At 40.3% G+C, this 15,974-nt stretch overlaps 1 protein-coding gene across 1 annotated transcript; it reads right to left on the reverse strand.

Moving 5' to 3' along the window:
- CNGA1 (cyclic nucleotide gated channel alpha 1) lies at positions 537 to 14,339 on the reverse strand. Its single transcript, XM_018049943.1, has 8 exons — positions 14,224 to 14,339; positions 12,901 to 13,020; positions 11,899 to 11,961; positions 6,207 to 6,248; positions 6,013 to 6,123; positions 4,704 to 4,811; positions 3,826 to 3,932; positions 537 to 2,325 (listed from the first exon to the last, which is right to left on the reverse strand). The coding sequence occupies exons 1-8, from the start codon at positions 14,328 to 14,330 to the stop codon at positions 911 to 913; spliced, it is 2,073 nt and encodes a 690-aa protein (XP_017905432.1). The 5' UTR covers positions 14,331 to 14,339; the 3' UTR covers positions 537 to 910.

The raw sequence follows: 15,974 nt of genomic DNA on the forward strand, positions 1-15,974 counted from the left end.
CCATTTGCAATGCAGGAGATGCAGGTTCAATCCCTGGGTCCAGAAGTTCCCCTGGAGGAGGAAATGGCAACCCATTCCAGTACTCTTGCCTGCAAAATTCCATGGACAGAGGATCCTGGCAGGCTACAGTGCATGGGGTCACAAGGAGCCAGACACAACTAAGCACAGCATAGTCATGTGTGTGTGTGTATGTACAGAATGGATGGAGGAGTCTGGCGAACTTCAGCCCATGCAGCTGCAAAGAGTCAGACATGACTAAGCATGCACACACCATGTGTGTATGTATGTGTGTGTGCGTGTGTACATATATATACATACACACACATATATAAATATGATTTGTCATGCTTATATCAGTAAGAAGTTTCTTTCAACCATTCTTCCCAAGCTCTGGAGTAAATGATGAAGGTCTTTAAAATGATTTGCAAGCTCTAAAATGTCCTAAACTCTCAACTAAATTATCAAATAAATAATATTCTCTATAGCTTTAGGATTTATCTCACTTTATTGCATTCTAATTCTTTTTAAATATCATCCTGAACATGAGGTACATGATAATTTTCAGTTGCTCCTGAGCAGTATAAATTGTCTGAAAGTGAGAGATGCTTGTTCACTTTTATAAACAGTGTTACATAAGAGGACCATATGTGAAAAAATTAGAAGATAAGAGATGCTGACAAGTTAATTGGTTCATATCTTTGCAGGTTATCCATTGTGAAAAATTCTAAGTGTGATGGTTCTTTAACCACAGTACCTCACAAGTGAATGCATGGTTTGTGCCCTGCAACAAAGCACATTTTCCCTATGGAAAAATTCCCAGCTGAGTCATCCTTGTCTTCCAGCTTACAGGTACCTTCATCACATTACCAAAAGGATCCTGAGTAATGTCCTTATGAAAAACTAGCTTTTTTCAGTCCTGTGTAGAGTCTGTGGGCCCGCTTTCAGTTCCAGGTCCTTCGATAGCTGAAAACTCTGTGTCAATAAGTGGTTTCAGGAATTTCTCAACCTTGGTTAGTCTCTGCTTCAGTTTCTGCTGCATTGACTCATACTCAGCCAGGATCCGAGCAAACCTTGTTTGCAGGAGGTCTACTGAGCTCTCCATTCGGGTGACCTTCTCTTCAAGATCTTTAGGATCACTTCCAGCATTTGCAATGTTTATGTCCAATAGACCATCTTTCATCAAGATTTGCTTCCCTTTCTCTTCTAGCATACCTTTGGCATCTGGGTACTCAGTTAGAGCTTCCATGAGGTCATCTTTTGAGAGACAGAATAGATCTGAGTAGCCAATGCTTTTAATATTGGCTGTTCTTCTATTGCCAGCTTTGCTACCTTTAATATTAAGGATACTGATTTCACCAAAGTAGCTGCCATCACTCAATACCACAAACTGAGTGATCCCATCATCAGCCACCACAGCCAGTTTGCCTTCCTTGATGATGTACATCTCTCGGCCAATATCCCCTTTCTTGCAAATGTAATCTCCAGGACTGTAGACTTGGGGTTGTAATTTCAAGACCAACTCCACCAACAAACCAGCTTCACAGTCTGCAAAAATGCGCACCTTTTTTAATGTGTCTAAGTGAACATTGATGGCGATCTCTGCTCTTAGTTTATCAGGTAGATACTTCAGGACTTCTCTCTCATCCACTGTTTTTTTGTTGGTCCACAGATAGTCGAACCATTTAATAACTCGCTTTTCCATATCTTTGCTTACATTTCGAAAATGCATGTATTGCTTGATCGCATCAATTCTTGCTTGAAATTCTGCCCTGGCTGCATTCATGTTGGAAATCATAGAACCTATGTTACCGACAATGGTGGCAAAAATTAACACTCCAATGAGGAAATCAGCAACCACAAAGAAATACTCAGAATCCCTCACGGGAGGCGGTGTTTCACCAATAGTGGTCAAAGTCAGTGTAGACCAGTAAAGACTGTACACATATTTTCTAGCCAAACGGCCAAAATCAGGATCATTAACATCAGGATAGACCCATGTGTCATTTCCAAACCCAATAGCTTTGGAAATAGAGAAGTACACACACGCATTCCAATGGATGATGATGATGATGTACATGACAAGGTTAGAGATCCTGAAGATGTTTGGGTAGTTTGTCCGTGTTTCTGTTCTCTGGAAGAACTCAAACATTCGAGAGATCCTTAACAATCTGTTTAATCTAATTTCTGGATAATTCCAGCCAAACTTAATATATAGCAGATCAGTTGGGATCACTGATAGAACATCAAGTTTAAATTGAAAGGTTGATTTATACTTCTCTATGAGTTTACGCTCTTCCCTCACCAGTAGTCCTTGTTCTAGGTAACCTAAAATAGAAAAAAAAAAATGTTTTTCCTTTTTATGCCGTTGTGAATTTTTCTAAAGTAACTTTCAACCAACTTCGTTGAGTTCAAAACCAGAGCTCATTTCAATAAATACACTTTCAGCAATGTAATGAGATCAACATACGGCTGTGGAAAATGTTCTTTTGCAGAAATAAAAAATCAAGCTTTATAAGTACAAAAGTAAGAGTTTATATGCAATGTATGTATCTATGAGGTATATATGCAAATTTCTCTAGGCTCAGCGTCTTCTCCAGGTTAAGCTATTCTTTTTATAAATAGTGTTCATACAAAGTCTTCTGCACGCTCTAGCACTGTGTTTAATTCCTCATGCCATTTTTTTGTCAGAATCCCAGCCTCACCCTTGAAGCTTGGGTAATCTTCCTTGCTGTTTGACTATCCTGAATAGTCTTGCCTTACCCCTTCAATGTGAAGCATATCTCCTTCGAGGCTTCATTTTCATATCTCTTTCTTGCCCTTCCCCAGGCTAAATTAGACATCTGGGATCTTCCCTTCATTTAAGCTGCTACCATGGGCCTTGTGTATTAAACTCAGAATTTCAATGCTTGATATATTTCACTAGGGAAAATTTTATTTCTCTTCCTATTTTGGTTACCAGAGCTGTACATAGAACAGAACTGAAATATTGTTTAAATGATACTAGAGAATGTCACTGTTTTACATAAGGATTCTTAAAAGCCATTCTCTGCATACATAGGTTACCTTTGCATGTAGAGAATAGTATAGAAACAATAAGCTTATACCTATTTAACAATACTTAAGTAAGAAACTATAAGATCCTGCCCAGATTATTGGTCAATAATTTCCCCCCATGAACCATAAAGTTGAACTAAGGATGTATATCCTGTTTCTTATAATATTTCTAGGACAGCTCTGCTAAGTACAATGATCTTTTCCCCCATGTCTCTTCAAGGTACCTCTGTTAAGTAGCAGTTACCCTTTCCTCACAGAGCTGCAGAATATTTCTCTTCTCTCTGTTCCTCCTGCCTTGTATAAACCCAGTGAACAGGCTAATGGAGGAAAGCCATCAATCCACATCCAGAAGGTTGCTAGTAATGTCCTTCTGAATCAGTTGGAGTGGCCTAAGCCTGTGGGTTGGCCTTCCCTGGTGGCTCAGATGGTAAAGAACCTTCTGCAGTGCAGAAGACCCAGGTTCAATCCTTGAGTCAAGAAGATCCCCTGGAGAAGGGAGTGAGAACCCACTCCAATATTCTTGCCTGGAGGAGTCCATGGACAGAGGAACTTGGCAGGCTACAGTCCATGGGGTGGCAAAGAGTCAGACACAATTGAGCAACTAACACACACCAGCCTATGGGTGAGTATATGGTACTCTTGCTTTCAATGGTGACTTTTCTTCTCAAACAACTCTTTGTTTTCTTTAAGAATATTTGAATTAATAAATTTCAAATTAAACATGGAGACAAAAGCACAAAATTGCAAAATATCCAAACTAAACATATTTACCTGTCCTTGTCCGTACAAACATATCAAGAAGGTAGACTATATCTGATAAGTAATCAAAAACAAGCCAGTATTCTAGGTAATCAGACTGAAGTTCATCAAAACATGCTCTGTAAAAGAAAAACTTGTATAAATAAAATGAAACGGGACTGATTTAAATAAATTTAAATAAAAGTCCTCTTTGTATAATTTTTATCATGATGAGAAATATAAAACACTAAGGTGAGGAGGGGTCCTTAGAATCCATTTACTCAACCATGGTTTTCCCAAATTTATTCCCAAATCTGAGAGTTAGATTTAGTTTTTTCACATTTCTGAATTTCAACATTCTTTCCATTATACCAGTCAGCTTTGTGAAAATGTTAAATGAAAATAAATGTCTCAAGTTAATGTCAAAATACTGATAATTTTTGGTGATACACATTGATAACCAGGTTCATACTGACTGTTTCTACCCAAAGTGCCTCAGGAAATCACACTTGGCCCTAGGGGACTGAGATGTTCACTGTCTAAAAGACAAGGAATCATAGATACTACTTGGGAAACCCATCTTGCTTTATAAAACCTAGATCCTTGATCTTTTTCCAGTCTTGGCAACTTTCTTTTTCTTGCAGGCCAAAGAAAATAAAAAGTTTTTCCCAAAACTCTAATTAAATGATTGAGCAATTCAAAAGTTTAAAACTATGCCCCCATTCCAGTTCTGGATTTCCAAGGATATTGGAAATCAAAGAACTTTTGATCTTAGGAAAACACAGAGAATGTAACATCTAGAAAACTGGTGGTGGAGAAAGGTATGTCCTAAAGAGTTCTTCTAAGCCAAACTGTTGTCAGTGAAATTGGAAACTAGAAATGGGTTGAGATCCATAAAAATATACAGACACCTTGCAATAATCATGGTCCAGTTATACATAACAGGTAAGGTGATGCAGAACAGCCAGTTGTAATACGTATTTCCTGAGGGATCAATAACCACGACTTCCTTCTTCTCTCTACCAGCAATTAGAAATAAAGGGAAGGTTACCAAGAAACAAGATTTTTATTTCACATATCAAATATGGTTACACCCATCACCCACAATTAATGATATAAAAACAAGATGGAGAAGCTCACTCCACAGTGGGAAGACCAGTTTGACATAGTGCATTAATCATAAGAAAGTGGTTAGTGAGGGGTGGATAGTTAAATTATTAGTCTCACATTAAACCATACTTTACACTTTATCTAAGCCCTTATTTAACTGTGATGCTGCAGACACTTCTATCACTCCAGCTACTGAGAAAGAACAACGGCATAGATCATGCCAAACTCTGGATATTCCACAGATCCCTTTGGAGGGTTATGGGTGGTGGGAGAATGATGGTTTTGCCACTCCCCTTACCAGGTAATATAACAATCAGGGACCACATTGTGAGGGGGGACTCATGGCTTCTTTCTCATCTGTATGGAGAGAAGAATATAACACAATCTAATAAAAAGTACTCATCCTTCAGTGTGCATGAAGAATTGAGAAGAAGTAGAGGATGAGAGAAAGAAGAAAGAAAGAAACTATACCATCAAATGATATTTTAAAAAACTTTCTGGTATCAAGCCTATTATTTTTAAGGATTTTTCCCTTTATACAACATCAACAAATTTCTAACAGGCACAAATAATTAAACCATTGTCTGATAGTGTTTTCTTTGAGTAAGCTAAAAGAACAAGTTTTTCTTTAATTATAAAGTAAAAAGATAGCTTGGAAAACATCACTCAGTCTTATTCTTATGAAATTCTAACTCTTAAGCATGGCTTTTGTAATGAGACTACTTTACTTTAGATTATTCGCCATATAGTATGGATGACTCAAAAATGTTCGTTATTAAATTTTTACTTCAAATAAAAAAAAATAATGGTAAGAGCCTAGAAATGCAATTTTCTCTGGATCCTAAATATGTCCCAATAATAAGTTTATCTTCATCAGTGCTTGAGGAAGGAAATTAACTATGACACTGAAAGTTCTTGATGAGAAAATTAAGATTAAGACTACCATTGCTAATTTTATGGAAATTGGAAAAAAAAATTAATTCACATTTGACAACAATTTATTTAGCCTTTACACAGGGCCTCTTTCCTGTAAATTTCTGGGAAATTATCTCTGCATCCAAAACCTATCACAAATTTACTTCCAATCTCAATGCCATTAAAAATACTTACTCCTCTTTTTTATCTTTGCCTTTCTCCTCTTTCTTTTTCTTGTCTTTGTCCTTTTCTTTCTTCTTTTTCTTTTCTGGGTCCTTTTTATTTTCATTTTTATCATCTGGCTTGCTGAAAAAGTGAGCAATACAGTTGGTATAATACAAAAACATTATGGGCAGAAAAATGTGGGGTCATTCAAGCCAAAGTCTCACCTCTTCTTTTCTTTTTTCTTTTTCTTCTTTTCTTTTGGTTCTCTATAGGAAAAAAACAGTGTTTGCATCACATAAACAAATCACGTTCTGACTTCCATTCTTACTCACTTTTCTCTTCATTGGGCAAGAATTCTGAGCTTTGTATTCAAAGACACACCCCCATGTTCAGAGACCAGAAATCTGGTCTCTTAATGGAGGGTTCAACCAAAAATAGACACATACCCAGGTAAGAAGCAAATAAAAATTCCCAGGAATTAGTGCATGTAGAAATTTGGAGAAAATGGAGATGGATAAAGGCATAAACCCAGGGAGGGAAATTTACAAAATAACAGATGCAAGAGTGCACTTTCGAGGTCTCAATACATATCCAAAAAATGGTTACTTAAACTTTCAGCTTCTTAATGTCACTTAGATTTATACTTGAATAAGAACTTTGAGAATTTCCAGAAAATGTCAAGACATTTCTCTAGAGGGGTAATCCTGGCTGAAGCAATCTTTTATGAGCAGTCAAAAAGTTCTGTGGTAACAGAATTAGAATTCCAGTTCTTCGAATCATTCACTGGATTTGAGATCATCATCTATGTACAGTTTCTTCTTGAGTGGAGAGTATGTGATTAGAGGCCTCTTTCTGCAGTTGGCTTTCTGTGTCAGCAGAAGAATGGATTCTGGAGTCAGACAGAGCAAAAGTAACAGTAGGCTGTCATTGTTGGCTCAGATGTCTTGGGAAAATATATTATTCAGAGTTGAATGAATAAGCATCTCATTACTACTGGGATAGTCAGAGAATGCTGTTAAAGAGAAGTAGGAATAAACGTAGGCATCCAGGTATAGGTAAGAGTTGTAGAGGCTGAGAAGAAGAGGAAGAATGCTAAAGGGAGGGAAACTTTCAGGTGCAAATATACACATGAACTTCATCTGGGTAGGAATGGCCCAGCGGAAGTAGAAAACTGCTACCAAGGAGAAACAGGAGATAAATTGACAAGGAGCTGGGGCTTGGCACCTAAGGTTGTCATGTACAAACAGGAACAGAATATAAAGTCAGATAAGATGGAATTTACAGCTATAGGAGGACATTCCTATGATACAGGATTTTACGTCCTCACACAGACGCTGGGAGATGGTGCTGGCACCTTCTTGGATGGCATTTAAAAGTTTGGAAAAGGTGATGGCTCACACTAAGTGACATAAAGATTACAAAATGTCATGGCAGATGGTGGAAGGAGGTATCAGAAAGATTCAGAGAAGTGGCATGCTAAAATGAATATACTTAGTAAGGAAACTAGCCCACCAACTGATTGTGTTCCCTAAGAGGGCTGAGAGGATACAAAAATGATAGGGACTGTGCTGGTGAGAGGGGCACCAGCAACACTGAGCAGCTCAGTGGTGCTGTCCTCTGTTTACTTCAGCGAGCAGTGAGAGACACTGACCTGGGTATAGAACCAGATTCCCTGAGAGCAATAGGGATGACAGGATCTAGAATCATGGAGATTAGCAGCAGTGCTTACCCATCAGAAAAGAAGTGGGGCTGATTGTTGTAATTAGCAGTTAAGTGCACGTAGTAGCCAGGGCCTTTAACCCACAGAAAGCTATAGAAGGGGTTAATAGTCTACTGTGTTCCTAGATAGGTGGGCATCCCATTGACTTGTTAGGGTACTGTTTAACATTTACAATAAAAAAAACAAACCAGGAATGGATGATCAGGAGGTTGAGGGCAAGTTACCCCAATAAAAAGTCACAACCCCTTGAACAGTTTCTAAACCTGAGTAAGCTTTCAAAAATGAAACCACTGGCTGGAGGAAAAGCCAAGCTCCCATGAAGAAGGACTGCAACAGCAATGCCAAGTATATTCAGTAACGATTTCCCCAGTCTTTCCCCTAAAGAAAGTCAATGGTCATTTACTTAGGTAATTGTACCCTAGTGGGGCTTCCCCAATGGCTCAGCAGTCAAGAATCCGCCTGCAATGCAGGAGTCATAGGAGACACAGGTTAGATCCCTGGGTCAGAAAGATCCCCTGGTGGAAAGCATGGTAACCCACTCCAGTATTCTTGCCTAGAGAATCACCATGGACAGAGGAGCCCGGTGGGCTACAGTCCATAGTGTTGCAGAGTCGGACATGACTGAAGTGACTTGGCATGCAGACACGCACCCTAGGGGGAAAAAAATGCCTAGATACATTAAAAACCGCTTGGCAGAGGACCCAAGTTTTTTACTGAGACCCAGGAACTAAAGCATTATCATGCCCCTCCATTAAAATGGGGGACATATGGTGGTTTGGTAGTAATTTGTGGGGCCTCCATTGGGTCTAAAGATGTCCCCTTGTGGTCATTTCTCCAGTTCAGTTCAGTTCAGTTCAGTCACTCAGTCAAGCCCAACTCTTTGCCATCCCATGGACTGCAGCACGCCAGGCAGGCTTCCCTGTCCATCACCAACTCCCAGAGCTTGCTCAAACTCAGGTCCATCGAGTCAGTGATGCCATCCAACCATTTTATCCTCTGTTGCCCCCTTCTCCTCCTTTGAAATCCATTGATTCTCTTTACAGGGAAGACTGGGGAAATCATTACTGAATATACTTGTTATAGTAGGTGTCATGTGTTTATACTTTCTCCAGCTGCTCAAGTATAAACAAAATAAATCTATCTGGCCATTAGAAGAACCCTCATCTCCACTTTCAGCCATGAAATTAAAAGACCCTTGCTCCTTGGAAGAAAAGCAGTAACAAACCTAGACAGCATATTAAAAAAACAGAGACATTTCTTTGCCGATAAAGGTCAGTATAGTCAAAGGTATGATTTTCCAGTAGTCATGGATGGATGTGACAGCTGGACAATAAAAAAGGCTAAGCACCAAAGAATTAATGCCTTTGAACTGTGGTTCTGGAGAAGACTCTAGAGAGTCCCTTGGACTGCAAGGAGATCAAACCAGTCAATCCTAAAGGAAACCAATCCTGAGTATTCAATGGAAGTACTGATGCTGAAACTGAAGCTCCAATACTTTGGCCACCTGATGTGAAAAGCTAACTCATTGGAAAAGACCCTGATGCTAGAAAAGATTGAGAATGGGAGGAGAAGGGGACAACAGAGGGTGAGATGGTTGGATGGTATCACTGACTCAATGGACATGAGTTTGGGCAAATTCTGGGAGATGGTGAAGGGCAGGAAAGCCTGGCGTGCTACAGTCTATGGGGTCACAAAGAATCAGACATGACTGAGCAACTGAACAACAACAACAACATCTCCACAAGTTTCTTGGCTTGTGGAATATGAGTTAATGTAGTGAGGAGGACCAAGTGGAAGCCATAAAGCTATTTCCTACCTTCCAGCAAAAAATAAACAAACAAACAATATTGCATCCTGGACAGGAAAGGAAATCAATCCTTAAAGACCTAATGCATGCGGGGGTGGTGTTTCCCCATCACATCCTCATTTAATTCAATGTCTGACCCCTACTACAACCAAATGGATCTTGCTGGACAGCAGCAGACTACTGCAAAATCAACCAAATAGTAGCTCCCATTGCAGCCACTGTGGTGAATGTGAAAAACAATACACTCACCCAATCTATACCAGATTCCTAAGATTTGGGGTCAGTGATATATTCGGGTGAATGTGTTATATTTAATCAATATCAGGGAAGAAGGTCATAAACAGTCCATATCCACAAGGAACAGACAACAGTATGTCATCTACAGTATTTTCCAGGGCTGTGTTAACTCTCCCACCTACTATCATGACATAATCTCAAGGGACCTGGGCCATCTGGACATTCCTCAGATTATCACATTGGTCCACCATATCTGTACCAATGACATCAGGTTAACTGGGACCTTAAGGAGGATTATCTAACCATAGGATAGACAATGATTGCTGACCATGAGCTGGACTAATAAGTCCTAAAGTTGTATTGCAGTCTATCATATGATAAAGTAGTATATTTGGGATTGAGCAGGTGGCTCAGCACCTCCTCTCCATGTCATCTACCACTGGTGTCTCAAAGCTACTCCTCCTGCCCTATTGTGGCCATATATTTGCTTTGTATGAGCAGCTGATAAAGCATGATCTATGATGAGTCAGTTTGGCACTTTGAATTAAGCCAAAATGAGCTGTTGTCTACAGAAAAGCACTATGGAGAGGTAGCCTTAAAGACAGTGAGGTTAATCTTACCAATGGGACAGTGTCAAACACTGCATAGTCATCCACTAGGTAGGAAAAAAGAAATGGCTCAAATTAAGAATGTACAAGGATTCATGGACAGTCACAATGCATTGGCTGGTTGGTCAGGGACCTGATGAAAAAATACTGAAAGATCAGCAAAAATAATTCTGGAGAACAGGCAGACTAAATGGACTTCAGGGGCATGGACACAAAGTTTTAAAATCTCTGTATCCCATGTTAATGCCCATCAAATATCAGGTGCCATGGAAAAGGAAAATAAAAACAACCAAGTAGAAAAAAACCTGCCTGCTGATAAAGCTACCCTCTGTCACTGGCATCCTCAGTGCTGACACAATATGGACATGAATGGAGCAACCATGGTGGCAGAGATGGAGATGAAGTATGGGCCCAGCACAGAGGTCCCATTCACCCAGGTGATTTAACTGCTGCTAACACTGTCTAACCTTCTAGTTACAAAGACTAATGCTATGACTCTAAAACAGCACCATTACTCGAGGAAAGCGGTCACTTGGTGGCAAGTTAATTACACCATAGAAAGGGTATCAAATAATTCTGACTTGAATCAATATATATTATGAATGCTGTGCTCAGTCGCTAAGTCATGTCTAACTAACTCTTTGGCAACTCCGTGGACCGTAGCCCGCTAGGCTCCTCTGTTTACGGAATTTTCCAGGCAAGAATACTGGAGTGGATTACTATTTTCTTCTCCAAGGGCTCTTCCCAGCCCAGGGATGGAACGCGCATCTCTTGCATTTCCTGTACTGCAGGCAGATTCTTTACTGCTGAGACACCAGGGAGCTCTATAATATGGATACTAATTTGCTTTTTCGCTTCAGGGCTTTGACCAGTGCCATTGTCCAGTTTTGGTTACTGCCAGCTTATAGTTTCTCTCTCCCTTGGGTGGCCTTGGCTGAAGGAAGCCACCATGCTCAAAATTATGCCGCCCTTCCTGAGGCAGCCCTCATCCAGTGACCGTGCATGCATACAAAGCCCAGTCCTATCACCTAACTATAGAACAATTCTGAAGGGCCACATGGCACATCAACTCTATTTACGAAGCCCAGCTTCTCTCTCTACCCGGTCCTACTCCCTTAACTCCCTTCTAGGTGTCATTTCTGAAAGCACTCCCAATAAACCTCCATATACAAGCCTCCATCTCAGAGACTGTCTCCTGGGAAACTTGATCTAAGACATATTGACTTAGAATGAGGACGATTAATAACGTTTCATTTATTAGGTCAGCCACCCTAACCCTAACCACATGGAGGTACAATTGCACATATGCTCTAGACAAGGGTTTCCTACATGTATTTAAATAAACACATACTACTTTTAACATGGCTAGGTCCATTTTTCAGAAGGAAATAACCAAATGACAAAACAAAAAAATATCTTTGCAATTGTATTAGATAGAGTTTGCCAAATAAGTATTTGGAGTCTAACACATTCAGACGTTTTTACGCCTTTTACTGGCTTTCTTTAAAAACAAAGGTTTGGCTTTCAATTGCTGATATACTTACTGCTCCTTATTGCTGCTGTTGTTAACATTAAAAAGTGCAATGGCTCCAGGCAAGTATTGCTCCCTGGGAAATGAAAAAATACAGTAAAGACTTTGTAGTTACCATATATACAATGTCCATGGTAAGCAAACAGTCTTAAAGAACAAATGCTTTCCAGTTTCTACCCATTACTAACTAGTGCCTAGGCAATTTTTGAAAATAGAGAGCTTCCATGAAGTGTGAGTTGCTGAGTGTTAGTGCCGGGAATCAAAGTGATCAGTAAATGTCTATTTATCAGTGCTTACAATGGATCACATTACCATTCTCTACATCCTGAGTGAGCCAACTTGGATGCTGCTAACTCTCACTCAGCAAGAGATCTAAGTCTTAGACTGTCATGGAAGATAAGAGAAATGAAAACAACAGGAAAACTGAAGGTGGTCAGTGGGGAAAGAAAGAGGAGAGGGGAAAAAAGAGGGACAAAGCCAAAGAAAATGTAAATAAGCATGATAGAATGGGAACCCCTCATTCACACCAATACTACACTTCTTTTACACTCTCAGAGTCAACAGTTTGAAGTTGATTTGTTAAGTTTTCTCTTCTCGATACTCACCCTAATACTTGACTTCCCTGTAAGTAGGGTTGAAGGGGAGAGAGCATTTTAGAGAAAGACAGCTAATCCCTCTCACATACAATTGCTTGGAAGAAGCATCAGAGAAGAGGAAGAAATCAGAGAGGACTCAGGTATGAGATTTCCTAAGGGATAGACATGGGTCTCAGGGAAACATTGGAAAGTGTGTTTATGACTTGGAGCCCCGAGAACATAAATTATCATCAGGCAGCGGCAGATTCCCAAGAGAAGAAAAGAGTAAGGAACAGAATGTACTTCAGAGTAGCTGGGCAGCAGGAAGGTTTGCCAAGCTTATCAAGGTTGCCAAGCCCACCAAGTGCACGAATATTGCCTTTCTTTCATCTAAATAATAGATTAAAAACAAGTGTGGAGGGACCGATCACATTGCTCACCTCTGTGATGGTTGTCCGCTTCCGTGTGTATTACTTCTACAGGAATCCCTTGCATGGGGGTTCTCACTCTCTGATTCTTCAAATATAGAGGCACTGTCATCATCATCATCAGAAAAGGAGCTACGGTCCAAAAGGTGGCAAAGATGAATTAGATCAACGTTTTGAACCATTATAGGGGAACGACATTTCTCACTGGGGGATCTCTTCTCTCTCAAACAAACACAGACAACAATGTGTAATAAGACTGAAATGCAAACTGTGCAGAAGTAGCAATTTACTCTCAAGAACAGAATTAGAGTATATGCACAATCCAGCACAATACGTGTAATTAAGAAACTACTCTCTAGGACTCTCAAATTTGTATTGTTTGATGAACTGAGATGATAATGTTAGTGTTTGTCAGATGGAAAGTATAATATCTATGTGTCGTGTGTTCTCAGTCGCTCAGTTGTGTCTGACTCTTTGCTATGCCATGGACTTCAGTCCACCAGGCTCCTCTGTCCATGGGGATTTTCCAAGCAAGACACTGGAGTGGGCAGCCTATCCCTTCTCCAGGGGATCTTCCCAACCCAGGAATCAAACCAGGGTCTCCTGAATTGCAGGCAGATTCTTTACCAGCTAAGCTACCAGGGAAGCCCCCTTTATATCTATGTGGTTAGTCGCTCAGTCGTGTCCAACTCTTTGGGACCCCATGGACTGTAGTGCGCCAGGCTCCTCTGTCCATGAGGATTCTCCAGGCAAGAACACTGGAACGGATTGCCATGCCCTCCTCCAGGGGATCTTCCCAACCCAGGATCAAACCCAGGTCTCCCACATTGCAGGCAGATTCTTTACAGTCTGAGCCACCAGTGTAGCCCTTGATACCTATACTTTAGGTCAAAAAATACAGGTTTTTAAATTAACTTGTAATAACATTTCATTTCACCAAAAATAAATTCAACTATATTTATACATGTTCGCTTCATTTATAGGGTGACCACTTTAAATCATACTCTTAAAACACATTAGCATTTCACACTATTCTTCTTCCCCATATTTCTCCATGGCACTGTTGTCCCTTTAGATGTGAAATGTTTCATGAGGAAAGGTCCTGCCAGTGACAAAGGAAATATTTAGCAAAGGTGCTTCTAAAGAATGCCCACAATAATATCTCTGTTCATTTGTTAGACAAGTTAGGCTGTCACAAAGTAGAAGGAAATTCACTAAATTAAATAAATTATGAAGTTCAAGGTTTGAAATTAAAACTTAAAATGCAGTTAAGCCCATCCAAACTTAAGAATGGTGGCTGGTATTAAAAATATGTAGAAGAGAGTGTGCATTTACCTGCATGCTCCATTTTCCATCCTTCTTATTTCCTGTTCAACATCTGGTCCAACCACATTGGGAATATTTACAAAAGAGCGCCATGTATTAATAATCATTTTCTTCATGGTTAGTTTAATATCTGGGAGAAAAAAGTTTTGTTAGCAGGAAGACTTTTTATATACTTACAAATATAATCCAAAGTTTCACTCTATCATTCTTCCAAGGCTGTATTAACAATCTTATTTCCAGTTATAGGTAGAAATTATTTTTAATAGAATATAGTAATGGTCTAATACTTTAATTACCACTAGAAAGGTTTTTGTGTATTTTTTTTAATTCAAGAATGTACCAGAAGTGTAGAACTTCTTTTAATTTGGATTTACTCTAACTTTGAAATATTTAGACAATGTAAGTGTAGAAAAAAATTATAGGGACTTCACATACACACCCAACAATGAAGTAAGAATAAAAAGCTATAAAATAAAATACCAAAATGGATGTAATCAGATGTGAATTTCTACAGGCATTCAGAAAAAAACAGTGAGTCTCAAGTGGGATTCAAACTTTGGAGTGAATAAAGATGTGACTGATCCACATTTTAGCAAGTTTCCTGTGTTATTCTGATACACATACCATTCAGCTTCCATACAACCAGTTAAGGCATCAGGAAAACACCAAGAACAAAGCAACCCAACCTTGTGGTGGCTGGAGCCCAGCTTTACACAAAGTAAATGGCCAACAGGCAGATCTGCTTTTGCCTTCTTTCCTGATGTTCCTCTAGCGCCCAGAGGTGCATGCATGCTCAGTTGTTTCAGCCATGACCGACTCTTTTTGACCTTATGGACTGTAGCCTGCCAGGCTCTTCTGTCCATGGGATTCTCCAGGCAAGAATACTGGAGTGGGTTGCCATGCCCTCCTCCAGGGAATCTTCCCAACTCAAGGATCAAACCAGCGCCTTTTATGTCTCCTACCTTGGTAGGTGGGTTCTTTAACCAGTAGCTCCATGATGACATCCCTGCAATCCTGACTGACTCCAAGTTCCTTACTGGGTCTCCAGTGAGCTGCAGTGACATGGCTGGAAACAAGTTCCTGCCGGGCCTGGACAGTGTGCCTGTGTGTACAACCACTGCTCTCCCACCATGGACATGGAGTCCCATGTTGAAGCTCTGCTGTCCCAAGGGCCCAGCTGTGTCCAGGATCCTCCCCTTACCCTTGCTGCTTGGTATTCACAGAGCCACCCTGTCAGGATTTCATCCCTAAGGATGTTTCCTTTAAAGTTGCATAGAGACAACATCTGATATCCAGAAAAATGAGCCTAGATGGGCACTAGGTATCCACACCAGCTCCTCCCCAAGACCAAGACTCCCCCCTAATAAAGTGCTGCTGCTGCTGCTAGGTCGCTTCAGTCGTGTTCAACTCTGTGCGACTCCAGAGACAGCAGCCCACCAGGCTCCCCCGTTCCTGGGATTCTCCAGGCAAGAACACTGGAGTGGGTTGCCATATCCTTCTCCAATGCATGAAAGTGAAAAGTGAAAGAGAAGTCACTGAGTCGTGTCCAACTCTCAGCGACCCCATGGACTGCAGCCTACCAGGCTCCTCCGCCCATGGGATTTAAAGTGCTAGGTATCAGTAAAAAAAAGGAAACTGTGGATTTTAAAAAATGTTGCTATTTCAATAAACAAAGAATGCTGCCCACCATTCCAGTAAACAACACGTACATGTTGCTCGCCATCAAGCCATCAAGTCATTGGGGCAACTAGAGCAGGTGC

This window comes from Capra hircus, chromosome 6 (assembly GCF_001704415.2).
Source record: "Capra hircus breed San Clemente chromosome 6, ASM170441v1, whole genome shotgun sequence".
NCBI classification, from domain to species: domain Eukaryota; kingdom Metazoa; phylum Chordata; class Mammalia; order Artiodactyla; family Bovidae; genus Capra; species Capra hircus.

What these genes read in the sequence shown, in the direction of transcription:
- CNGA1 (XM_018049943.1), bottom strand. Translation starts at nt 14,330, where the DNA reads ATGAAGAAAATGATTATTAATACATGGCGCTCTTTTGTAAATATTCCC. An exon ending in TGGACCATGATTATTGCAAG is followed by an intron (nt 3,933 to 4,703) that starts GTGTCTGTATAT and finishes TTTCTTTTACAG; the next exon opens with AGCATGTTTTGATGAACTTC. An exon ending in GTTTGTACGGACAAGGACAG is followed by an intron (nt 2,326 to 3,825) that starts GTAAATATGTTT and finishes TTTCTATTTTAG; the next exon opens with GTTACCTAGAACAAGGACTA.